The 27,471-nt window shown below is 37.8% G+C and overlaps 1 protein-coding gene across 10 annotated transcripts in view; it reads right to left on the reverse strand.

Annotated features, from left to right (window-relative positions):
• Positions 1-2,612: 2,612 nt before the first annotated feature.
• The window catches only part of MLLT10 (MLLT10 histone lysine methyltransferase DOT1L cofactor), a 252,759-nt gene continuing 227,900 nt past the window's right edge, over positions 2,613-27,471 (reverse strand). For 8 of the 10 annotated variants that reach the window (XM_059911217.1, XM_059911207.1, XM_059911201.1 and 5 more), the window contains 9 exons: positions 18,943-19,060; positions 17,515-17,587; positions 14,315-14,469; positions 12,190-12,378; positions 11,485-11,573; positions 10,988-11,349; positions 9,836-9,932; positions 5,980-6,174; positions 2,613-4,240 (listed from right to left, as the gene is read on the reverse strand). In XM_059911217.1, coding sequence (XP_059767200.1) covers positions 4,196-4,240; positions 5,980-6,174; positions 9,836-9,932; positions 10,988-11,349; positions 11,485-11,573; positions 12,190-12,378; positions 14,315-14,469; positions 17,515-17,587; positions 18,943-19,060 — 1,323 coding nt within the window. In that variant the 3' untranslated portion in view covers positions 2,613-4,195. The remainder of the gene's footprint in view (positions 4,241-5,979; positions 6,175-9,835; positions 9,933-10,987; positions 11,350-11,484; positions 11,574-12,189; positions 12,379-14,314; positions 14,470-17,514; positions 17,588-18,942; positions 19,061-27,471) is intronic. The other 2 variants (XM_059911191.1, XM_059911248.1) reach the window with 2 other exon arrangements.

Here is a 27,471-nt window from a genome sequence, read left to right on the forward strand (position 1 = left end):
ACAAGAGACAAGAGAGAAGTTACATACAAGGGAAACCCCATAAGACTATCAGCAAATTTCTCAAAAGAAACTTCAGGCCAGGAGAGATGGGATGATACATTCGAAATACTGAAAGTAAAAAACTGTCAACCAAGAAGCCTGTATCAGGCAAAACTGTTCTTCAGAAATGAAGAAGGGGTAAAGATTTTCCTGAACAAGCAGAAGCTGAGGGAGCTCATCACCAGGAGACCTGCTTTATAAGAAATCCTAAAGGGAGTTGAGTGGAAGTAAAAGGATGCTGATTAACATTATAAAATATAAGAAGGTACCATAAAATTCAATGATCATGGTAAATATACATTCAAAATTAGATTCTATAATATGGTAATGGTGGTGCATAATTCACTTACAACTCTAAAAGTTAAAAAACAAACAGTAAAAAGAATCATAACTATAAAAATCTGTTATTGGATACACAATATGAAAAACATGTAAACTGTAATATCAGTAACATAAAATGTGAGGGGAGGAGAAGTAAAAGTGTGAAGCTTAGGACAGCTATCTAAGTTGTTGTCATTTTAAAATAGGGTGTATGGGCTTCCCTGGTGGCGCAGTGGTTGAGAATCCGCCTGCCAATGCAGGGCACACGGGTTCGAGCCCTGGTCTGGGAAGATCCCACATGCTGCGGAGCAACTAGGCCCGTGAGCCACAACTACTGAGCCTGCGCGTCTGGAGCCTGTGCTCCGCAACAAGAGAGGCCGCGATAGTGAGAGGCCCGCGCACCGTGATGAAGAGTGGCCCCCACTTGCCACAACTAGAGAAAGCCCTCGCACAGAAACGAAGACCCAACACAGCCATAAATAAATAAATTTAAAAAAAAAAAAAAATAGGGTGTATTATAATTTTAAGATATTTTATGTAAGACTCATGAAACCACATGGGAAAAATCTGTAGTAATTACACAAAAAGAACATGATAGAGAAGTCAAAGCATACTGATACCCAAAGACATCAAAACACAGAAAGACAGCAGGATAAGGAACAAGGAACAATGGGTCTACAAAACAGCCAGAAAACAATGAACAAAATGGCAACAGCAAGTCCATACCTGTCAATAATTACTTTAAACAAAAATAGATTAAATTCTCCAATAAAAATAAAAAGAATGGCTGAATGGATAAAAACACAAGATCCAACAACATGCTGCTGCCTACAAGAGACTTGCTTTAGCCTTTAAGACAATTAACTGAGAGTGAAGTGATGGAAAAAGACATCTCAAGCAAAACTAACCAAAAAGAAGCAGGGAGAGGTAGCTGTACTTACATATATCAGACAAAATAGATTTTAAACTAAAAATGATAAAAAGAGACAAAGAAGGTCATTATATAATGATAAAGGGGTCAATCCATCAAGAAGATATAACAAAAAACTGAAAAAGACAACCTATAGAATGGGAAAAAATATTTGCAAATCATGTATCTGATAAGGGATTAATATCCAAAATACATAAAGAACTCAGACAACTCAACAGAAAAAAACAAAAATAAACCAAATAATCCAATCTTAAAATGGGCAAAGGACCTCAACAGACATTTTCCAAAGAAGACATACAGATGGCCAACAGATACATGAAAAGTCACTTGAAAAGTTCCTCAACATTACTAATCATCAGGGAAATGCATATCAAAATCACAATGAGATATCACCTCATGCCTGTTAGAATGGCTATTATAAAACTACCATCTGATCCAGCAACCTCACTTCTGGGAACATATCCAAAGGAAAGAAAACCACTTATGTTAAAGAGATATCTATACCCCTATATGTTCATAGCAGCATTACTCACAATAGCCAAGATATGGAAATAACCTAAATGTCCACTGATGGATGAAGTTGTGGTATATGAGTCTGTATGTATTTGTGTGTGTATATATATATGTGTCTATACACACACATATACATACATACAATGTATGATAGAATATTATTCAGCCATAAAAAAGGAAGGAAACCCTGCTATTGTGACAACATGGATGACCTTGAAGGCACTGTGCTAAGTGAATTAAGTCAAACAGAGAAAGACAAATACTGTATGATCTCATATGTGGAATCTTATTAAAAGAACAAAATTTAACTCATAGAAAAGAGGTGGGGGTTGAGGGAGAGGGAACTGGACAAAGGTGGTCAAACAGTTCAGATTTCCAGTTATAAGATAAATAAGTACTAGGACTGTAAAAGTACAACATGATGACTGTTGTTAAGTCTGCTGTACACGATATACAGGAAAGTGGTTAAAGAGAGTAAATTCTAAGAGTTCTCATCACAAGGAAAACACTCTTTTTGTCATTCTCTTTTTTTATTATCTGTATGAGATGATGGATGTTAACTACGCTTACTGTGGTCATCATTTCACACTATATGTAAGTCAAATTATTACGCTGTCCACCTTAAACTCCTACTGTGCTGTATGTCAAGTGTATCTTAATAAAACTGGGAAAAAAGGCAGAGTTATAAACATTATTAAATTTTATTAACAAAAACTTTGTACATTTTAATACATGTAGAATTTTACATCTAAGTAAAATAACAACACATCCAAAATTTACCATTTATACAAATTGTTACAGAATAACAACCAGTGGGTTAAATAAGTAAAATAAACCACACCGATTTTTTTTAATTATCTACAAAAGATTTGACTTTCTTTAAAATTCCCCTGAACATATAAAAATAAATTAATTTTACTTTTCAATTAAATCTACCAATTAGAAATATTACAAATCAAAATATCAATGTTATCTTATGAATTTTTCACAATACAAAACAGATTCACAAAACCTTATTTACAGAAATGAGGTAAGAACTGTGCAATGTTTAACCAAGAGACATATTGCAGAATTAACATGTTCTTCCAGCTAAGTACACAGTGGAGGTCTAATTACAGCTGGGTCTTTTCCACTAATAATTCACACATTTAAGAATAGTTCAATGATTACATCCCCAATTGTTTAATTTATACTCTGCTATACTGTCACACCAGGAGTGGGGCTACCCAACGTGGAAGGGCTGTAATACAGATTTCACCTGTTTCAGGAACTGCAGTGGTGGGTTTTTTGTCTTGTTTTGTTTGTTTCAAATCATTGTCAATAATGGGAAGTTGTCTAACTTAAGAAAAAAAGAAAATTCTTACCAAATCCACTCACTTTTCTTGTGACTCATTAGTGGATAAATACCCAGGTAATAGTTTTGCCTGAGCTAGCTACAGTGGCATAGAAAGTTCTTAATAAAGGCAGAACCATGGGGAAGGCTGCTGGTGCAACGCCGACTGTCCCTACTACTCCCAAGGACTGAGAGCGCAGGCTCAGCTGTCCAGAGCCACTTCAGCACAAGGCAGGTACTTACAGGCACTTGATTCAGGCCAAACCCTACCAGCAGTTTCAGAGTGGCCCCTCTTTCACTTTGAATTGAGCTGGTTCCCTCAGCAGCCTTAGAAATCACTGAACTCAAGCTTTCTTTAAAATATGAGTAGGTCTTAACACTAAAGAAAAAGCATTTAGCAAAAGAAAATTACCTTTAGCAGAAGCAGACATTTACCATCCTAACTTGATTACCAAAATTGGCCAAATCCCATTAGAAAGGAAATTTTTATAATAAAGATTGCCAAGTCCAAGTGGATGACCTATTTATTTGTAATATTTAACCAATAAAACTCCAGTAGAAGAAATTAGACAGTTCCTTGAAATTTGTTTTGACTCACAGAGCAAGCATACTGTAACCCAAACAAAAGATCATATTTCATGTTCCAACTTTTACATTAAAATCAAATGGTTTAAAAATAGAACAAGTCTTTAGTTTTGCTATTCATCTCTCCAATTTATAACAAAATTAGTTGTACACCAACTATATTAAATTTCTCTTAGGCTGATAAACTCATTGCATGTAAATTATTTCAATGACAAAAGTTAGCTATTAAATTTTCTTTCAAAATTCAAAAAATGTGGGTGAGGGGTGGGGGATATGGGAATTCCATTTCAGTGCAACAAAGCAACAAGAAAATCAATCAAAGCCTTACAAGAATGCTCTTGGGGCAATTAATCCTTTGTCGTGCAGCTGGTTTCTTGTTGCATTTCTTCATAGCTGTAGTAAGGGGACTGCAACAGCAGCCAGATGAAGTGCTAGCGCAGCAGGATAGTCCATTTCTAGATGTTTCTCAAGTGTCAACTTTTTTCTTGAGCAACAGGCCCAGTTTTATCACTAAGTCTCTGCAGTTAAAACAAACAAAATAAGATGCATTAGCTAAATGAATTTTTGGCCCCCACTTGAGATAATATCCTCTTACTTGAAATTATAACTGAGATAAAAGGTCATGTATACGGTTATTCCTTTTTTTCTACAAGTCAGCATGGCTACTTTTCAGCATAATATAAAGACATGAATTTACTGGTAAACATTCAGTTGCTTTATATTAAATTCAGCAGTATACAAAGACAGAAGTGCCCCTCTGAGGGAGGATTCATAAGGAATGAATGTAGAAACCATCCCCTCAGATTGACTTTTCCACATAAGTAGTAACAACATAGTAGTGTGGAAAATGAACTAAGAAAGTCATGGGTTCTGATCCCACATGTGCTATGTGTCTTTTGAGCTTTAACCTCTTTGAATCTCCCTATTTAAAAAATGGGGTTACAGCCTATTAATATTTTAAAGATTGGCACCACGTATACTATTGTATCTAACAAAGATGACTGCCACATAGCAGGATACTCATAAATATTATTTCCCAGCCTTGCTTTTCTACATTAGATAATATTGTTTATTTTATAGTGTTTACTATTGTGATTTTCCATTAAAAATACATTTCATACTGTCTAACTTTTTTTAACACAAGAAAAAACTTAGGAAAAAACGGTTAAAAAAAATTCTAAATTAATACAGAATCAATGAAATTTTCCACATCTGCAAAACTAGGTTTGTGATAATGACAGTATTCACAGTCAGGAAGTCAGAGGAACAGTGGGGCAAACAAAAAGCATTGAAGAGTTAATGAAAACCAATAATTCTATATTTTGAACCAATTCTTGTTACTAAATACAAACTAAAGTTTCTGAAAACTAAAAGCACAGTAAAGAGCAAACTTTCAAAGTAATGGGAAAGAGCAAACATTGTGACTTTTAACACCATTTTTTGCCAAGTCTCCCACCTCATTCTTTCCCTTCTTCCTTTTCCTGATGTCCAGTCTCCATTCTATATCCCAATATCCTTCCTCTAACAGGGTTCTGCCCTGAACTGGAATTTAGGGGAAACATTTATACTCCAGTAAAGTAGACCTGATTGAAGGGGAGAATTAATAGAAAGAAACAGCCTTAAAATGTGTGCTACTATATGTATAGTATACTGTTCCTGCACCCATTTTTATTTATCTTAACTTGTACATTGAAAGGGTAAGATGCTATCACTTACATGAGATTAATAATTTAAATTTCATTACAAATATGATTATGATTTACTTTCTATCAGGTAGAATAACTAGATTGCCCTAAAGTTTATGTATTAATTTTATTATGAATATAATTCAATTTTAGCATGTCTGAGCAAAATAATAAAAATATTCTTAAATTATCTAGACTATTTCTATAATTAAACAAATTAGTTAAACAAAGATTCTCAAAACACCAACTACTATCTTCTGATTGGACTGTCCAATACCACTTACCATACTGAAACACATTTTCATTTTGAAAAATTGCTGTATTATAAAACAGTCTTCCAACCTTACGTGCAAATTCAAACTGATATACTTAGAGGATATATAAATTGGCTTAGGTCCTTTGTGTTTACAATATCCAGGTGCTGAAACAACTGGTTTTAAGAAGAAATTATCAGGGGGATAATATATTTTAAGGGGGGTGGGGAGGAAGAGGGGGACTGGACAGTCATCTCTGATTAATCAATAAACTTCGTTTTGGTATTTCACTAGCTGTAACAAAGCACAGACACTTACTGTTACCTTCTGACTTGCATTATCGCCATGGATGGTGAGGAACGGGTTGGTGGTGGCTGGATGAAGCGGAGGCGCCTGCGTGCCTGCGAGCAGGTTGTTGATGGGCATCTGCGTGGGTGCCGGGATCTGCAGCTGCTGGAGATCAGGCTGGTGGTGCTGCTGCACCAGCTGATACAGAAGGGCCTGGTGCTGCTCCTTAGGTAAGAACATGCAGGAGAGGGTGAGTCCCAGTGCGGACCCGGCAGTCAGGACAGCCTGCTTTCTCTCTTCTTTGCTCTGACATTAGGTATTTAAGTGACAGCAAGGTCATACTACTAAGAAAGACAACAAGAGTCTCATCTGGAAGAACACACTGCACGAGATAATAACCATCTACTGTAAAATGTCAATATCATCAGGGAATGGCTTTATTTTCAAAATGGGGCAAACAAACGTAGGAGACCCCTATTCATATGAGGTTGCCCATGATAATCAAGGAGAACGGCAACTTAGAGCAGCCACGTGACCTGCGTTTGGCTTTAGAATGCACTGCATGGTGAAACCCCTCCCATAATTCTGGGAACTTAAAATAACTTTTAAAGTTCTCATTCATGCCAACAGAAAGAGTGCTTTCTTGATGCGGTTATGAGACCATGCCTTCCAGCGAGCACTCCTGAGCGCTTACTATGATGTGGCAGGCACTGTTCTGGGGTGAAGAAATGTTAGGAAATGATTACTGCCCAGGGTCGGGGGAACAGGAATGTGAGAGAGAGGACAGCGGGGGCGGGGTAGGGGTCAGGGCGATTCTCACTTGGACACAGACACGAGGAGACGAGGGAATTCTCTATATGGATATGGGGGGGCGGGGGGGGGGTTCCAGGCAGAGAGAATGCTAGCCAGTGCTGAGGGGCCCCGTGGCACACCCAGCATGACCCAGGACGAGCAAAGAGACCGGGGCCGGAGTGCAGTGAGCAGGAAGGAGGCCAGAGAAGGATGAGGGCCTGTAGTGTCGGCCGAGAGCTCTGGTTTTTCTCAAAGTAATGCAGGAAGGCAAAGCAAGGTTTTGAACAGAGGAGTGACACAACCTGACCTAGGATTCTTGATGGATTCAATGTGAGGTGTCAGAAAAAGAGCGGGGTGAAGGAGTAACGGCTTGAGCAGCTGGAAGGATGGAGGTGCATCAGCTGAGGTGGGGCAGCCATGTGGAGGGTCAGCAGTTCAGTTTGGACACATTATGCCTGCACCATCTATAAAGAAAGCCAAGTGGTGGCAACTAAGTAAGCAGTGGATATGGGAGTTTGAAATTCCAGAGAGAGGCCCGGGCTGGAGACGTCGGTATCAGCACAGACAGTATTTAAAGCTTTGCGGCTGGAGGAGATCCTGAATTCTAGGATGCTCTGAAATGAGTGGGGCTGAGGAGAAGAAGAGGACCCAGAAAAGGAAGCTAAAAAGGAAGAACCAGTTGGGTAGGAAGCAAACCAAGATAATGTGGCGTCCTGGGAGCTAAGGGAAGAACGTGTTTCCAGTGGGCAGAAGCCGTTACCAGGTCAGGGGCGATGCCAGGCAGAAACGGACAGGGCTGCGCTTGGGGCAGCAGCTGGTCGGGAGGAGGGTCAGGAGGAGGGTCGAGCAAGAGTTTTGCTTAAGGTGGCAGGAGGGAGGTGCCTCACAGTACCATTCCTGACTACGTGAAGTTTGATGCTTGTAAATAAACAAACCTCACGCCACAACCTTGGCTGCAAAGGAAACGTCAAATCTAATCCACTCAGTCTTCACGGTCTCTGGGTAATAATTTGTGCTAAAAATTCCTTGATCAACCACGTTCCAGAAACGAGGCACCTATATGTGCTGTTATTAGAGTAAAATCTTGATTAACAGGAAGAACCCCAAATAACTTGAATTCCAGAACTTCATATTAAGATGAGGCAAGAGATAAGAAAACAAGATTACATTTTAGTGTAAGCATGTAAGAATTTATGTAGACTCTGTCCTTATACCACTGTAAGAACAGTGACAGTGACAATGATCCAGAATTGTAAAACAGGCATTTTCAATACATTTTTGACTAAAGCAAGAGAGTAGGTAGATGTATTTTAGAAAGAAGTTACAAACAAAGGCTGAAACCCCAAAGTTAATTAAATGGGTGTTCTCCTAGCAGTGAGGTGTGCTAGACACACCCTCCCACATCTGCCTTAGCTCTCTCCCCTCCTCCAAGATATCTGTTCCACACCTTCTTTCTCTCCTCTAACCACAATATCCCTATCTCCCTCAGCTGATGACTTTACTTATAACTCCCATTTAAAAACTAAAACCATTAGAAGTGGGTTTCCTCAACCTCCTGTCATAAAACCCACCGACAGCCTCTCTGCCTCCCTCTTATCACAGGGGAAGTTGCTCCCTCCTGAAGAGCTCTGCTGCCCTGGCGTTATCCTTCCTCTCTCTGCACCAGAAAATTCCCAATCAACATACACATATGCTGTCATTTTCAAAATGATTAGAAACTACCCCCCTTAGACCACGTCCTTCTAATGCTAGCTGCCGATTCATTTCTCTGCTCTTTACAGTAAAACATCTTGAGTTGCCTGCACCCCATCTTCGCTTCCTCTCCTATTTTCTTTCCAACCACTCAGTGAAGCTTTTCACTTCTCACCAAAACCACGTTCTCAGAAAGCTCTAGACACCCAAATCCAACGGGCTGTTCTTACCTGTCTCACCAGAAGCATTCTATGCAGCTGAGTCCTCCCTTTCTTGAAATGTTTCTTCACATGGAACTAGGCCACCACTCTCTGTGCTAACTCACTGGCCACTTTTTCCCTAGACCCTTGGCTAGATTACTCTCCTCCTCCAGGGTGCCCAGGGCTCAGTCCTGAGACATTCGATTTCATTCCCTACTGACTTCAGAGAATCCCGTAAATCTAAACATCACTGTATGTCATGTCACTGTTGTGTTCAAAGCCCTACAATTACAGGACTTCCTTGGCGGTCCAGTGGTTAAGACTTGGAGCTTCCACTGCAGGGGGCGCGGGTTTGATCCCTGGTCGGGGAACTGAGATCCTGCCTGCCATGCTATGCGGCCAAAACAAATAACAAACAAAAACCCTACCATTAATTCTTTAAAATTCTGAAAGGAAAAATGAGGATATACGAAAAAAGAGTTTTTTAACTGGGATAATTATTAAAGCTAGGCAATCGGTATACCATACTCTCTACTTCTGGTACACTCGAATGTTTATTTCCACAAAGAAAGGTTTTTTTAAAAAAATCACCAATGGCTTTCCATCACACTTAAGGTAAATCTAAATTCCATGCCATGGAGAGCCAAACAAGGCAGCCCACAACCTTGCAGCCCACGCCCACCTGTCTGACTGCTCTCCTCCACACCAGCCCAGTGACACAGCACACAGGCCCTGGTCCCTCCACCTTGAGTGCATGTTCTCTTCCACCCCCCCATGTCAGAAAGTCATGCTCCTTCAACTTTTATTCAGGTGTGTGCTCAAAAGTCACCTACTCAGAGGCTGGACCATCCTATCTAAGATGGCTCCCATCCGACTGTTATCTATCCCCTTATCCTGCTTCATTTTCCTTCCCAGTACTCATCACTACCAAAAAGTGTGTATATATTTATCGTCCATCACCCCTACCAGAATGAAGCTCCATGAAAATACAAGTCTCCATGAAAATACAGAGTCTACCAGAGCTGCATAGACCACGTTCTAGTATTTGTCGATGAATCAATATAATGTCACTGCAGGTATCACAGACTACACCACAATGTCATTTCACAAAGTGGGCAATCTATACCTATGCTGAATAGTTATTATAGCTTGGATCACTTGCTCCTAATAAAGATCAAGTATTATCAAAAGGAAGAACTTACTGGTGTGAGCTGCTGCGAATTTAACAACTGCTGGAATTGCTGTTGATGAAGAAATATTTGTCTTTGCTGGTCAGAAAGTAATCCTAGTCCTGAGGCACTGAAAAACGATGAAAATTCTTACTTTCTACTGTACACCTTTTAACGTTTTTTTTTAATGTAAAATGAACAACTGTTTCAATTTGATGTTTAATAACTTAACAAGTTTCTAACCATAACACTTTTTGAAAACAATGATGTACAAGTTTCTTTTCTCTCTCTTTCTCTCTCTCTCTGCACATATACAACAGGTAAACAAGAATTCACATTGTCAGTAAATGTTTTGTTTCCCTTTATATTGTAAACCAAGCAGGCATTCAGTTGTTTTATGGAATAAAAATTTACATGTGTTTATAACATGCACATGTAATACTTTATTTTTAATCATTCAAGGATAATTTAACCCACACTGAGTGACACATATTTAAAACAAAGAAAGAATCCAAACATACTACTAATTGATTTGACTTAAACTTTTTTTACAGTCCCAATGGTCGGTAAAATTAAGCACCAATGAAAAGAGAGCCAGAAGAAATAGTTTACTACTATCCATTGCAAATCCATTTAAAATGATTTATTCCTCAAAAGTATGTGCAATAACAACATGGCTTTGCCATTCAAATGAAATTCCACTACAGTGAAACAGCGAGTCTCACTTCCTGGAAATTCAAGATAAATATTTGACCTTCATCTTGTATCAAAATCTTTGACTACAAAGCTAACAAAATTACATAGCTGAATTTTAAGAAACCAACATTCATATGTGATCTTCATTATAATATTACTTTTCTTCAGGATTTATGACACATGAAGGCAATATACATGGGGATAAGAAAAATTAGCATTTAAAACACACATCACAGATCAAAACTGAAATTTTCAGTATAGAACAAACCTAATGCTTTGTTACGAAAGGTGATTTAATTTTGTTTTAACCTGAATTACGTAAGTGTCAAAAATAAATGGCTCTTGGTATAATATATTAAGTTTGGTGGTTTTTAATTTCTTAGAGTACATCTAACAAGGAACACATTTCAAATCCCAATCTAAAGTATGGACAGCACTGGTACCATGTTGCACTAAAAAACCCAAAAGGTATTTAAGTAAATTTCTTACCTGTTAGTCAGTGTAGTTGGCATTGGATGTGCTGCATTAGGTGGTACAGTTGTGTGGGTGAGGGGGGTAGGGTTCTGGGATATTGTGACAGGGGTCTGAATAACCCCATTTAAAGCTCCTACAATGCCATTAATTGCCAGTTGGTTACCTGGCAAAGCTCCAATTATTCCACCCACTCCAGGCACGGCAGGAATGGTGGATGTCACAGTCTGCATTCCACTGGCCAGTGCCCCCACTGTCACACCGTTGACCTGCTGAACTCCACTAAGGCCTGAGCCCTGCTGGGCTGGACTCTGCCCCGCAGGAGGGGGAGTAGAAAGAGCCGAGGAGCTGCTGGTGCTCTGTCCACTGGAGGTTAAGTCCTAACGTAAGAAAGAGTAGAAGCTAAGTTGTAAACAACACAGAAAAACTGTTTGAAATAAGTTTAAACCATTCAATGTGATATACCACTGTTCACAAGTGAAACACACAAATGAAACTAACCACACCCAAATTACCTGATTTAATACAGGAAGAGAATTATCAGGTAGAAAGCTGTTTCCTAGATGAGGGCTCTTACTGCTGTTCAAGGAATCAGTAGTAGGAGCTAGATTAAAAAAGACAAAGAAAAAAAAAAACCTATTTACCTGTTAAATTACATTATGTGTAAGATTAAAGGCTTGTCTAAAAAAGCTTACCCTGAAGCCCACATTAAAAACACTTAAATATTAAGCCTTGTTATTCTTAAGACCAATTTGAATGAAAAAAATCTTTATCTCTACTGAATATCATGGCTTTAAATCAATAAAGAGATCATTACATATTTAAATTTTACCATTAAATTCTGTACTAAAGAAGTTAGAGCAAATTCAAATTGAACACTGAACAGGATTCTTTTTTTTTTAATTTTTGAATTTTATTTTTTATTTTTTATACAGCAGCTTCTTATTAGTTATCTATTTTATACATATTAGTGTATATACGTCAATCCCAATGTCCCAATTCATCCGACCACCACCACCAGCCCCCCACCACTTTCCCCCCCTTGGTGTCCATACGCTTGTTCTCTACATGAACAGGATTCTTTATGCTCCTAGAAAATAATTTATCATTCCTTTTCTACAACTGCATATAACTGGTGACCAGTTATTATTCAGTTATTATGAAAAAGATAATGGAAGTCCATCCTACTTTCCTTAGATCCACAATAAATTCATACTTACCATTCTGTGCTGAAAATGCATGCATTTGATGAGATGGGCTGGGATTTGTTGTTATTGTTGGAAAAGGCACTGAGAGCTGTGCATTCAATAATTGAAGGCGTTCCTTTTTGGCAGTCAAGTTTTTAATCTGTTCCTCTAATCTTCGATTTTCTACTTGAAGTTGGTGTAATGACTTCAGCATTCCTAAAACTAGCAGACATTTGAATGGTTTTTAATAAAGAATTTCATACACAGGACTAGGTATTTTATGGACTTAAGTGTCAATAACTTTAGAAATAAATTAAAATAGAAAAGTAGATATTCTATAAAGCATTTCTAAGTGACTAGGTTCTACTCCTAAATTTATATGTAGATATAAATATACCATAATATATTTGTACCTACGTAAGCATAAAGGGATACTGTTCCTAGATATACCATGGGGAAACTTTGTCGCCACAGACCAAAAAAACCCCACCTAGTTCAGGTAATTTCCATTCTCAAAGAAAAATCATGAGACCACTTTATTTTCATCAAAATAAAAACCTAATTAAAAATTCAAAGTGCTCGCCATGAGTTTTCATTAAAATAATATTTCAAAGGGCAAAGAATCACACCAATATCCTTCGCCACAAATAAGGAGCACAAGTATTTGTCTGCTGCTTGGTTGAGTTAAGCAAGCCACCCGACACAGGACTAGGAAGCCCAGCGCTAGGCCTGCGGATCCCCACTCGGCCAGCAGAGAGCAGTGTGTGCGCACCGCAGCCCCGCTCCCGGCTCCGAGGGAGGGCGCGTCATCTGCGCACAGGCTCAGCTTCTGTCCTGCCTCACCACCTCAAGTACCGTTTCCGTTCCTGCCACAGCTCTCAGACCTCTCGACACAGCAGAGAGAGAGGGCTGTGTGATGCTGCGGTGATGGACACTTTAAAAGTTCTATGTATTAAAAAGTTGTATTTGTTTAACATGCCCTCAGGGCCTTGAAAACACACAATTCTACTGGTACAGACACATACGGTCATTTCCCAAGGATTTAACTTTTATCCCTCCTCTTCAAGATCCCACAAATAAACCCTTAGTATACCCAAATGAGATGCAGTAAGACTAAGCTAAACCTGTCCTCCAGCTATCATGTTCAAAGGATTATCCCGGCATGAATTTCCTCACAATTAGCATTTTTTGTCAGAGCACCATTCATAAAAATACCAATTTATGGCACCTGTGTAACAATAAGCAAAATATTTTGTTTTGTTTTAAAAAAATAAAGCAGCAAAAGCTTATACCTCCCACCCTCAAAATGATTAAAAACCAAACCAAAACAAAACACCTATTATTTCCCCCAGATATATATATATCCTTAACATTAGGCCACTTCTCTAGCTAACAGAATCTGTAGTAACAGTTTTTGTTTTTGGCATTTTTCACCCATGGCTCTCCTTAATACTTAAAATTGTAAAGATACTAAATATGTATATGTAATATGTATTACATAATTTAGCAAGTAAATGATATAGATAATATATATAAGTTATATATATAATTTAGTAATTATTCTCCTTTCTCACCCAAATTGTAAGATCAAGAGGGTTGGCCATACTTGACTATACACATTTTTTAAAATAAATTCTCCAAAGGTGAGCAAGTTTGATTCAAACAACTAAGCTAAAAGAAGCTATAACTCATATTTTAGTAAAACTTAAAAATTGATTAGAACAAAGTACAATGGAGAAACAATATACCAAAATTTTAATAATTATAAAAAGTAACAAAAACCAGTGAATTCTATGAGCCAGGCAACGTTCTTTATATATTCTATGTCATTTAACCCTCAAAACAATACTATGATATAGGTACATTATTATTCCCATTCTACAAATGGAAATCTAAAAGCACAATGACATTAAGAAACTTGCCTAAGATCACGCTGTTAATAACAGGTAAAAACAAAATTCAAGCCCAAGCAGTAAACCTGTAGCATTTGTTCTATTGAGCCACTACATCACACTTTCTCACCATATTATGTAAGACATATCATAATTTCAATGCTATTCTCGATGAAGTGTGACTTCAACATCTATCCACCTATCTGTTCATCCATCCATCCATCCATCTATTGACCTTTCTTTAAAGACAAGAAGAGAATACTTACTGTCACTAGGAGTGCCCTGTTCTAATAAAAACTGCTGTCCTTCACTCCACTGCCTCTCCAGAAGCTGCTCTATGCTGGCTGCTACTGGGGGCAGGTTTTCCAAACTGCTGTTGCCTGGTTGATCATAGCGGATCTGTAAGCTACTTACAGGGGACCTGTTGGAAACATTAATCCTCAGGTTAAACAGAAGAAGGACCCTTTGAAGGAAGCACATTCACATTTCTCACCTTACGCTGAGCCTTCTCCTGTACAAGTTTTCTAACACCGGGCTGCCTATGTTACAATGATAAAACCATAATCTACCCTAAAATTTAGTAATTACCATCCTTCCTCCCCAAATGGTAAAAATGAAGGGAATAGCTGGCCATGCTCGATAATTAAAAACCACTAGAAAATATAAACACACCACTAATAATCTCTGAAATAGGCTGTAAAAGAACTTGATGCAACTTTATAAGACAAGAGGGAGAAAGACAGGACTAGAAAGACTTACACTGTACAATTATAATAAAGTAGAGAGCATTTTAATTCATAACCACAAAATCTCAAATATCAGTAAAAAGAATTTTTAAACAATTTTGAAGGAGTATCTTGTTATAAATTCAAAAATACTTAGTTTCAAGTATTTTCAGAATTAGGGAACATTATCAAGACCAAAGCAATTTTTATTTGAGCCCTTTATACAAGTTTTTTCTAAAATGTCTTAGATCTGTACTTCAAATGATAACAACTTAATCACCTCTTCCAAAATAAGTATCACTTATATTAAGATGAACATGTTATGTTCTTTCATCCACTTTTTGTTCTAAATAAGTAAATGTGGCCATTTCTGGTCTCCAGCCTCCATAAAAATATAATAAATTAGTAAAGGGCTTTAGAGTTTCTGAAGTGTTTCCACCTAGTTAACTTCACAACAACCTAGTGAGAAGTCAAAACCTGCATTACTGGCTCCATATCTATCTGAGGAAACAAGATGGGGCTTTAGTGACTTGTCCAAAGACACGCTGCTAGTAAGTGACAGAGCTGGGCTACAGCTCAGGTCTTCCAACAGCCCGAGAGTGCTCTGCCGCATCCCTGATATGCATCTCTACAAAAATCTCTTTAAATTAGAAGTTAAACAAATGAGGCTTTTTATTGCACATGTGAACATCACATGCTACATACAGCTGCCCATCCCTTTCCAAATAGTATATTATTGCCAGGATAATTTAGGCCATTATATTTCAGGCTGATTTTTAAAGAATAATATACAGTTGGAAGTATGTGCTAAAGTAATTTAGTGCCATTTTTTTGTGTTAAATACCATTTAGCTAATGAAACACGAAGAACTGCACAATGCAAAATTGCAGTAAGGAATCCTGAATAATTTCTAGGTAGCTTGAATGATATTTTAAGTTTAAAAGGAGAACACAGGGACTTCTCTGGTGGCGCAGTGGTTAAGAATTCACCTGCCAAATGCAGGGGACACGGGTTTGAGCCCTGGTCCGGGAAGATCCCACATACCACGGAGCAACTGAGCCCATGTGCTGCAACTACTGAAGCCCGCCCGCCTAGAGCCCGTGCTCCGCAACAAGAGAAGCCACCACAATGAGAAGCCCATGCACTGCAAAGAAGAGTAGTCCCCACTCACCACAACGAGAGAAAGCCCACGCACAGCAACGAAGACCCAACGCAGCCAAAAATAAATTAATTAAAAAAAAAAAAAAAAGGAGAACACAGAGATGCTTCCTCCACTAAACATATGAGCAAAAAAATCCATTAACTTTCTTCTTTGAAAAAAAAAGAATAAAACAGTACAGAAGTAACACAGCATAAATTACAGATTGGTCAGATGATGTTATAATTGTACTTCAGGTTCCTAGTTTCAAAAGAAGAATATTTAATTTTCTGCAGAGTTCAATTAGGAAAAACAATACTACCTTTAGTTCACTCAGGGATTAGAAAAAAGGCACTACTGATGCAGCACCAGAAAACAGCAAAATTAAGAGGTTATTGGACTAATCTCTCTCACATTAAAGATGCTCCTTAACAGACATTCCCATATATATTAGCAACACAACAACAGTGATATTCACGGTAGCCATGGCAGAAGAAATTTTATTTTTAATAGAATTTTAAAATTTCCACAGTTGAAAAAGATTCTTGAATGGGCTTCTTCCTCCTTCTGCTCCATTCTCACCCAATCTAATACTATGCTTGAGACAGTTTACAAAAGTAGAGAACAGAGAGAAAACAAACTAGAAACAGTTATAGGAGTTGAGAGTGGAATAAAGTTAATAAAAAGATAGCCTAATGTGCTATTAGCAGGAATAACCTTATATATTATATATTAATAAATGGTACCTGAACTCTTTCATATAATACCTAAGATAATTTCACAGAACAATGTAACATATTTGCTATGCTTTGCTTTAGACAATTTTAAGAACTAGAGGGATTTTAGAGACGAGCCACAAGAACTTCATTTACTGAATTAGGAACGAGAGACTAAAGGGTTAAGTGCATTGCCCACAACAGAGCTAAAACTGGAACCCAAAGTTGAAAGCCTGGAGTCTGCAGCTTTAAGAGACTTTTTTTGTTTGTTTTTGTTTGCTTTGTTTTTATTTTTGGCTGTGTTGGGTCTTTGTTGCTGCGTGTGGGCTTTCTCTAGTTGCGGTGAGCAGGGGCTACTCTTTGCGGTGCACGGGCTGCTCATTGTCATGGCTTCTCTTGTTGTGGAGCACGGGCTCTAGGCGCAGGGGTTTCAGTAGTTGTGGCACACGGGCTCAGTTGCTCTGCGGCATGTGGGATCTTCCCAGGCCAGGGATCAAACCCGTGTCCCCCCTGCATTGGCAGGCAGGTTCTTAAGCACTGCACCACCAGGGAAGCCCTAAGAGACTTTCAAGACTATTTTATAACCAAAAAGAATTACCCAAATTAATACATTAATAGTACCAGGAGCTAAATATACAAGAGAGCTGAAATTGATTAGAAATCCAAGAAAAGGTATATCTTTTACAAAGCTTACAAATCTAACCATGTGTTTAAATTAATATTCAAGTCAATTTAGAATCATTTTTCTTGACTGTCCAGACATGCTTCTTATCTACAGAATGCTTTTATAGCCTCACAAATGTATGCTCTGCTGATATGAGTTAAAGAAGTTTCCAAATCGAGAAATGTTTCCTTTGCCGATACTTTGCAGTGCAAATAAGGCTTACCTTGGTGAGAGACTCCCTCTGGGTGAGCTTCCTCTGCCACCAAGGCTGCGGCCATTGTCTCCGAGTTCTTGATCTGCAGTGTAAATATTTCACAGCTGATAAAGTGACTCTCACTAGATAACAGGTTTTAAGCTCTGGCCCTGATTTTTTCTAAAACATACATAAAACCTTTACCACTATCTTTGCAGTTACTATGAAAGTAGAAGATCTAGTATGTTGCTAGTTTAGAATTGCTGAACTGTGGCATGTAAGGCGTTGTCCCTACACGTTTTTTGTGGGTGGAGAAGGCCATGGATTATGTTCGTTCTTTCATTCCTTTCAATTTTACAGCACAGAAGCGTGGTTTCCATTTGCAGTACCCTCCCCTCAGCCACTTTTAATTTCTACGGTTAAAGTAATGAATCACAGCTGTGGACAGCTAATCTGTATGCTTATCACAGCAAATCCTTATGCTTTGTATATTTTAACACTTTGCATTCCAAGACAAGTCATAAAATACATATGTATTACACAGAGCTACACACCAAAACCAGAAGTGCATCTATTACATGGATCATTTCACACAACACTAAATATCCAAATGGACAGTAACAAGTAGGAACACAGAATTCTGTATTTAAAAGGAAAAAGAAATTCATTTCTTCAGAATATTCCTTAGGTAACACCGAATATCTCTGCTTGAAAAATAACTTGTATTTCCTCTACAGTTAGTTCCTTATAAAATCATCCTATCTGGCCTCTTTAAGGTTGTCCTCCCCTTACTCTGAGTCAGGTAACCTCTGACCCTTAAAGGGTAAAGACATGACTGATCCATTCTTGGTGAACTGCTAAACCCATTCCCTTCCCCCAAACAGGCATGACTACTTGGACATGTCAACAAATCCTTAAGGATGGAATGAGACAAAGCAAATCCAGTGGCTCATTAAAACAGTACAAGAGGCAAATGCTACAAAACGTCAACTGGTAAAAATTCACAGGATTACTAAACACTGTAGAAATTCTCTAACAGGATTTTTTTACCAAGTTTGTGTAATGCAATTTCATGAATTATGCAAATAAAGATTGAGGCTATTCACAGAAAAGCCCAGTGTTATGTTACTTTCATTGCACAGAACTGAGCACTGAACACATCAATCACAAAAGTCACAGGAGACACTAGCATTCCTGCCTGCTGATGGCTCTGCTTAAACATTTACATTTCAGACAGTAAAAAAGCACATCACTATTTTGCAGCACAGCATACTATTTACTTCCAACTGTGATTCTTTTGATTTAAAAAGGGAGGGGCACAATCCCCCCCCCACCCTTTAGATTTTTACTTATTAACCACACCTTTAGATCTTTCAAATGAAATGACCTGAAGGGGGTAAAAATTACATTGGGGGAAGGGAACAGAATTTCAGAGTTTAAAAATTCTTGAAATCTTACCTGTTTGATTATTTTCAGACTGAGCTATAAGAGCTGCCATTGATGAATTTGGATTTAATCTATTGCCATATATATGAGATGATGCCTGACTAAGAGAAGATCCAGCTAGAGTATTTGCCTAAATGAAAAGAATTACAAAGACAAATGAATTATACTTAAAAATATCTTAATACTTTTCCTCCTAATAGACCTAGTAACAGCTATTTTCTCCAACCTAAGAATATAAGCAAAAATTCCTGACTTTCTGAAGAGCAAATTTCATTCTTGTTTTACCATTCCAATACTCCAGTTTCTGAAAAGTTACCTAACTCTAAATTTAAAAAAAAAAAAAAAAAAGTGAGAGAGAGAAAGAAAAAGAATTGGCACAAAGTTAACTATTCATGCTTTAATTTCAAAGTACCTATTCGATACCAAAACCAGTGGCATGGTAACCATGTGAACATATGACTAGTTATTTAATCTTATTAAACCATTTACAAAATAAGGGCAGGGAGACAACAGATGTCTAACAAATGTTTCAATCTCTTACCTCACAGGCTGGCTGAGGAGGTCAAAAGGTCCAACTCCTACCTTTAGTATTTTAACTACACAGAGCCATATTTCTATTGCTTAACTCTGTCATTAGTAAAACCTGCACACTATTTTGTTACTTCCTATTCTGATAGACTTGGAAGCCTGCTGCTTTTTCTGTTTTGTTTTGTTTTTACTTTAAAAGAAAGCAAACAGGCATCACAAGTATGTTTTCTATACAATGCAGGGCTCAACGAATCACAGCTTTGCCCTGACCCCATATAAGGCACTGTCTTTTTGGCAGTAAGCCAGCTCTACGAACTGAAGAGCTGGTCCACAGTTTGTGATTCATTCATGTTGCTAACCACAATTCTGAAGGCCTCCACTGGGACTTGTGCCAAACAAGCGAAAATGAACCCTTAAACAGATGAAGCTAAGGAGGCTGGCCAAAGTCTTGCGTAATCCAAAGTAATAAAAATGCCTTCTTTGATGTGAATACTTTCTCCCACTTTCCAAGAATATTATAACCTTAAAAATGTGGCATTTTAGAAGCAAATCTCTTGTACACAAAACACTGTTAACTCACAGAAGGCTATTACTAGCCTGAAATACTTTTCAGACTTAACAGAACCACGAATTTCAAAGTAGATTTCTTTTTCTTTTTATGAATGAAATCAAACTTAACCTTTCATAAAAACAAAATTCTGGAGAACAATTTAAAAGAACTGAGGCGTTTTTAATATAAAGCAGCTGAATAACAGCAGAACAAAAGATGTGGGACATTTTGACATGTTTAACTGCACAAAAGAGACCAAGACGACATAATAATGACAACAAGCAAAATATAAACAAGAGAATAAACTGTGTTTCTGGAAAGACTCAGACCCTGATATTAATATTCGGCCTCTAGCCAACTTACTAAGCATAAAAGTTGGACTTTACAATTCACAGCAACAGTCCCCGTGATGTAGAATCCTGTCCTTGCTTTCCATTGTTTCAAAGGGTGTATTTCATAGTTCATACTGTAATGTCTAAGTTCAACTGGTCAATTTCTGGGCTTCATTTTTCCTCTTATTAAAGATATGTATACAAAGTCAGTAGTTTGGATTACATAGTACTGTTTAACAATCAATTAGCCCTCAGCAAAAGCTAAGTCAGCACTTTAACCTAAAGATCCCACTAGACACTTACCCTGTATAGAATACATAAAATATGAGTCAAAAATGGAAATATAGGAAGACTTTTTTTTTAACCTCTCCAGAAGTTAACTACTTGGGAATCTTGGATACTCATAAAATAACTTAGAACAAGAAAAATCCAAAGAGACACACAGAAAGATCAGATGTTACCAGTAACCCAGTTTAAAATCTTGGGCACCTCACACTTAAAAATGCTCTTTGCAGAGCCAATTTACTTACTCTAGACACAATTCTAAAAAGATCAACTAAGCATATAACAGATTAGAAGTGGAAAATTAATTAGAAAGAGGAAGAAAAAATAATATCTTGAGACATTTTGTTGGCAGCAAGAAGTAACAGCTGACAGCAAGAGAGGAGAGAGAAAAATACGAGCAAGAATGACTGCACTCCCGACTGCTGGTGGGGCTGTGCTCTGAGTACAGGGACAGGAGGGCCCTCTGCACCTGCACCCTGTCCTTTGACTCGCATGTTTGTGCGCTCATCCACTGGCTGAATCAAAACTATTACCATACCAGTTGAACTGCTTTTCTAGTTCCAATTATCAGTTTTATGAGCTGCCTTAGTCTCTTGACAAGAATCAAAGATCCTATTCTCTTTCAGGAAGGGTTCCTTCTGTCAAGAGCTTTATATTTATCCTTGTTAGCTTCAAATTTCTTGATGTAGTCTCCAAATCATCTTACTTTCCGAATCACACACTACGCCCACTACACTAACGGATCAAAATGCAAAGCAGCACAGCATAACTGATTTCCATAATGACTATCAACAGGAAGAGAATCAATCATCGTTAGCATAATTCCAAAGCAGGAAAGATGTATTTTATAAAGATGGCAGGAAAAGGTAAAATTAATAATAAAATAATAAATTAGAAATATATTCTTCATTATCCTGAATGATCAATTTCCCAAATTTTCTGAATGTTTAAAAATTATCTGGTAGTTTTGTCTTTTAAAAATTATTGTATTTATCTAAACAAGAAATTTTCAAGAGACTGAAAATAAATTACTAATTTTACCATGTAGGGTTTTGTGGTATATGAAAACATCTAAACCACTCCACGTTAAAATTCAAGTCATTACCATCATTTTAAGCAGGTAACATGAGCTACCAAAGATTCCACAAATGTCTGACACTGCTTGGCCAACACTTCTGAAATGATATTTACAATGGTTACTGCTGGAAACTCTTGATAACTCTGTAGGCACCTTAGGGCCAAGAAACTCCCAATATTTTAGTGAAAAGATTCTTCAGCTTAGTAGCAATGAAGAAGGATAAGTGAGAGAGCAGAGAAGAGACACACAACTTATGAGGAGAGTATACACATAATGACTGGCATTTTGTAGACTCAAAAACCTTCGTTATTAATAAGTGAAAGCACTAAGATTCATGGAAGTCCATGAGAACCTAAAGAAGCTAGTTATGAAGCACAAAGGGCACTGAAAGCTTTTATATAAAAGGAATCTGGAACAAGGAATAAAGGAAACAATATATACACAGTTCTCCAAAGCACACTTTGGACATGGATTTTTAAAGTGCACTGAAAGCAAATTACTAATGTACCATAGGTCTGCTTCAGAAGACCTGGTATAAAAACTGGCAGCTGGGGGCTTCCCTGGTGGTGCAGTGGTTGAGAATCCGCCTGCCAATGCAGGGGACACGGATTCGAGCCCTGGGAAGATCCCACATGCCGCGGAGCAACTGGGTCCATGAGCCACAACTACTGAGCCTGCGCGTCTGGAGCCTGTGCTCCGCAACAAGAGAGGCCACAATAGTGAGAGGCCTGCGCACCGCGATGAAGAGTGGCCCCCGCTTACCGCAACTAGAGAAAGCCCTCGCACAGAAACGAAGACCCAACACAGCCAAAAATAAATAAATAAATAAATAAATTTAAAAAAGAAAAGATGACTACTATCTTTTAAAAAAAACAAAACAAAAAAACCTGGCAGTTGTTGTTGCTGGAGATGGTGTGGAGAAAAAGGAACCCTCCCCTACACTGCTGGTGGGAATGTAAATTGGTGCAGCCACTACGGAGAACAGTATGGAGGATCCTTAAAAACCTAAAAACAGAGCTACCATATGATCCAGCAATCCCACTCCTGGGCATATATCCAGAGAAAACCATAATTCGAAAAGATACATGCACCACAATGTTCATAGCAGCACTATTCACAATAGCCAAGACATGTAAACAACCTAAACATCCATTGACAGATGAATGGATAAAGGAGATGTGGTACATATATACAATGGACTACTACTAAGCCATAAAAAAGAGTGAAATAATGCCATTTGCAGCAACATGGATGCACCTAGAGATTATCATACTAAGTGAAGTAAGCCAAAGAAAAAATCATATCATATAGCTCACATGTGTAATTGAAAAAAAAAAAAGAGAGAGAGATACATATGAACTTATATACAAAACAGAAATATACCCACAGGCATGGAAAACAAGCTTATGGTTACCAAAGAGGAAAGGGGAAGGGGCAGAGGGATAACTTAGGAGTTTGGGATTAACATATACACACAACTATATATAAAATAGATAACCAACAAGGACATACTGTATGGCACAGGGAACTATACTCAGTATTTTGTAATAAACTATAAGGGAAAAGAATCTGAAAAAAAATATATATATATATGTATGTATAACTGAATCACTTTGCTGTATACCTGAAATTAACACAACATTGTAAATCAACTAGATTTCAATTAAAAAAAAAAACAAAAAAACTGGCAATTGTGTTTGGAAGGAAGTACATACCTTATTTCAATTCTATCTTCCCTGGGAAAGAGAATGTCTACTGTGGGCAAATATGTTCTCAGGCCTATTGGCACTACAAAGAGTATGAGTTGTTAAACACTGGGGAGGCTGAGTGAAGGCATCCACAATACACATAAACTCTGTACTGGTTTTGCAACTTTTCTATACACCCAAAAATTATTTCAAAGTAAGAAGCTAAAACAAAAAAGGATATGTAAGTGTCCATCAACAGATGAATGGATAAAGAAGATGTGGCACATATATGCAGTGGAAGATTACTCAGCCATAAAAAGAAATGAAATTATTTGTAGTGAGGTGGATGGACCTAGAGTCTGTCATACAGAGTGAAGTGGATCAGAAGGAGAAAAACAAATACCGTCTGCTAACACATATATGTGAATCTAAAATAAAATGGTTCTGATGAACCTAGGACAGGTATAAGGTACTATTATACCTTATAATAGGACAGGTATAAAGACACAGACGTAGAGAATGGACTTGAGGACACGGGGAGGGGGAAGGGTAAGCTGGGACGAAGTAAGAGTAGCATTGACATATATACACTACCAAATGTAAAAATAGATAGCTAGTGGGAAGCAGCTGCATGGCACAGGGAGATCAGCTCGGTGCTTTGTGACCACCTAGAGGGGTGGGGTAGGGAGGGTGGGAGGGAGGCACAAGAGGGAGGGGATATAGGGGTATATGTATGCATATAGCTAATTCACTTTGTTATACAGCAGAAACTAACACATCACTGTAAAGCAATTATACTCCAATAAAGACGTTTAAAAAAAAAAAAAAAAGAATATGACTGCCAAAAAACTGGTTACTTGGCTTTATAGTGTCCTGATGAAATGAAGTCATCTACTCAAAATGTAAAAACAGGTTTTAGATCAAGATAAAAATATTTTATGAAATTATAAGTTCATATTGCCTTAATAAATTTCTGCTTTCACTTCCAAATATATGATACCTTAGACAGGTTTTTTTTCCCCTCCCTAAGACTAATAATTGAAGGAACCACTTCCACGCAAGATGTTTTTTCAATTACACATGTGAGCTATATGATATTAGATGTATCTAATACCCTAGTAAAAGTCTCATTAAGTGTAATAATTATTTTACAAGATGGACCCAAAGCCAAGTAAAGTAAAAATAAACTGAATAATTACTGAGGTAAATCTAAGTCACGGTGAAGCAAAATATGCTTAGTACCTGAGTCAAAGAATACCCTTAGCAAATTTAGAATAACTTACTATGTTAAGCATCTAGAAAGATATGCAAGTCCCTACACCAAGGGAGTAGTGAAACTCAAAATAAATCAGAGAAATTTAGTGTTTCCTAAGTAGACTGACATACCCTATTAAAATATTAACAAGATTAAAATTAGAGTTCAGCTTGAATTTTCCCATTAATAGTTCACCTCTTACATTTCAAATGTCTCCTTATGACCACAGAGAAGTTTTGAAAGAGTTCTAGTTGTAGAGTGAAGTAAGTCTACCAAACTCCTAGGCACTTGGCTCATTCTAAAGGAGTCAGTAGTAGAGAGGAAAACAATCCGGCTAAATCTACTCAATTATCTGAGTATCAGACTTAAAAGTGGGTATTGTTTTGGTAATATTTTTTCCCTCCCTAATGTTGGTAAAGGAAGAAAAATAAAGTATAAAGAAGAAAAATTAGGTTTGAAAGAACAGTACCTATCAAAATTTCACCTTTGGAAAGTATCATTGCAATGCATCATTTAGAGGTGAGTATGAAACATCATGTTTCAATCATACAGGAAGAGGTCATAGCAAGCATTTTTTAAATGCACAATTAACCTGTCAATAAACATTAAAGTCAAATGATTCAAACAAGCTCTAAAACACAGTAGCTTCTTCTTCAAACTTTCCAACCCTGACACATGATTTAAAAATGCATTCTTCTGAAATACTGTCAGCTCACTAAACAGTATTATTTTTAAAAATTCCTACTTCATCCATACTCTTACAAGAAAAAACTTTTTGTTATCACTATATCGGCCATAAGACAAACTATCTCACCTTGGGTGAGGCACTAAAGCTCTCTGTCTTCAATTTCCATCTGTAAAAATGGAGATATAAATAGTACCTTCCTCATAAGAATACCGTGAGACTTGAGTTACTGCACGTCAGGGCTGAGAAGAAGGCGTGGCAGATGGCAAGCACTCTGACTTTACCTTGTTATTTAAGACTTTTTTTCATAAGCTATTATGGTTTCCATCTTTTCCATTAACTTCATTAGAGAACATAATTTGCCAATTATATTCTGATATTAACATGGCTATATTCAGAGTAAAACATTTCCCTAAGAAAAATTGGACAGTATTGTCTCATTATGCAATGATATTTTAATCTATATATTCTATAATAACATAGCAATACAGCAAATATAATGTAAGGATTCAAATATTTTAATGACAATTTATACACAATTTGTTTGACTAGAAAAGTTTCCAGGAAAAACTGGAGAACAACAGAAAGTTTCATATATTCTCCAACTCAATCCGAACTTTGTACTCTAAAATATATCCTGATAAGAGACCCATTTCTGTGTCAGCTACCACCATCGGGCTTTAAAAGTCAGCGTGTGATGAGAGAAGAAACCATGTGTGAACAACTTTCAGGTCCCATGAGTAGGCTGACTGTTAAAGCTGTCAGGTTCAATTGCATCATTCCACTTTATTCAATGCCCCAAACTGCTCCCTAATTGTTAGGAGCTTAACGTATTCAAAACCATTGTTTAGGCTAATGCTGAAATGCCCCACAATTGAGTTTATAAAGTAGTGGGAGGGATTAAATTGTAGTTAAACCATCAATGAACACTCATGATTGAACAACAGGACTGTGCAGAATAACCACCAATTCTAAGCAGGTTTCTTAATTGGTCAATACCTAATCAATATATCACCTACCTTTTGGGGTGGAAATTAAGTCCCTAGGACTAAAGAGGCTATTGAAATAATTTAAGAATGGAAAAGACCTTAGTCAACAGCTGTATGTGAAATGACTAAATGGGTGTAATAACCATTAATTCCAAAGTACTTCATGGTCTGCAAAGTGCTTATTCTCGCTTGAACTTCAGAATATACCTGTACTGCAGGTAGAACAGGTATTTAAAGTATTCCATTTCACATATGAAAAAAAAATCAACATCCACAAATATAAAAGACCTACCTACAGACACACTAGTGAGCAGCAATGCTCCAGGAATCTAGGATTTCGGACCCAAATTTCTGCTATTTTGCATTGTGCCACACAAACAGACACAGTAAAATTCCTAAGAATGTTTTTTCAAAGAGATACCCCTCAACACAACTCATGATCTATGTCACTTAACCTCTTCATCACCCAAAAGTAAAGTTAGAAAGCACTTATAAAAACTTATTCTGGGCTTCCCTGGTGGCGCAGTGGTTGAGAATCTGCCTGCTAACGCAGGGGACACGGGTTTGAGCCCTGGTCTGGGAAGATCCCACATGCCACGGAGCAACTGGGCCCGTGAGCCACAACTGCTGAGCCTGCGCGTCTGGAGCCTGTGCTCCGCAACAAGAGAGGCCGCGATAGTGAGAGGCCCGCGCACCGCGATGAAGAGTGGCCCCCGCTTGCCGCAACTAGAGAAAGCCCTCGCACGAAACAAAGACCCAACACAGCTAAAAAAATAAATAAATAAATAAAGTAGCTGTTAAAAAAAAAAAAAAAAAAAAAACCTTATTCTGCTCAGAATGTGAACTTCCTTAAAATTACAAGTCATTATGTAATTATTTAAAACAGGGACTTCCCTGGTGGTGCAGCGGTTAAGAATCCGTCAGCCAATGCAGAGGACACGGGTTCGAGCCCTGGTCTGGGAAGATCTCACATGCCGCAGAGCAACTAAGCCCGTGTGCCACAACTACTGAGCCTGCGCTCTAGAGCCCGCAAGCCACAACTACTGAGCCCGCGTACCACAACTATTGAAGCCCACGTGCCTAGAGCCCGTGTTCCGCAACAAGAGAAGCCACCACAATGAGAAGCCCGCGCACCGCAACAAAGAGTAGCC

This window comes from Balaenoptera ricei, chromosome 2 (assembly GCF_028023285.1).
Source record: "Balaenoptera ricei isolate mBalRic1 chromosome 2, mBalRic1.hap2, whole genome shotgun sequence".
Taxonomy (NCBI): Eukaryota; Metazoa; Chordata; class Mammalia; order Artiodactyla; family Balaenopteridae; genus Balaenoptera; species Balaenoptera ricei.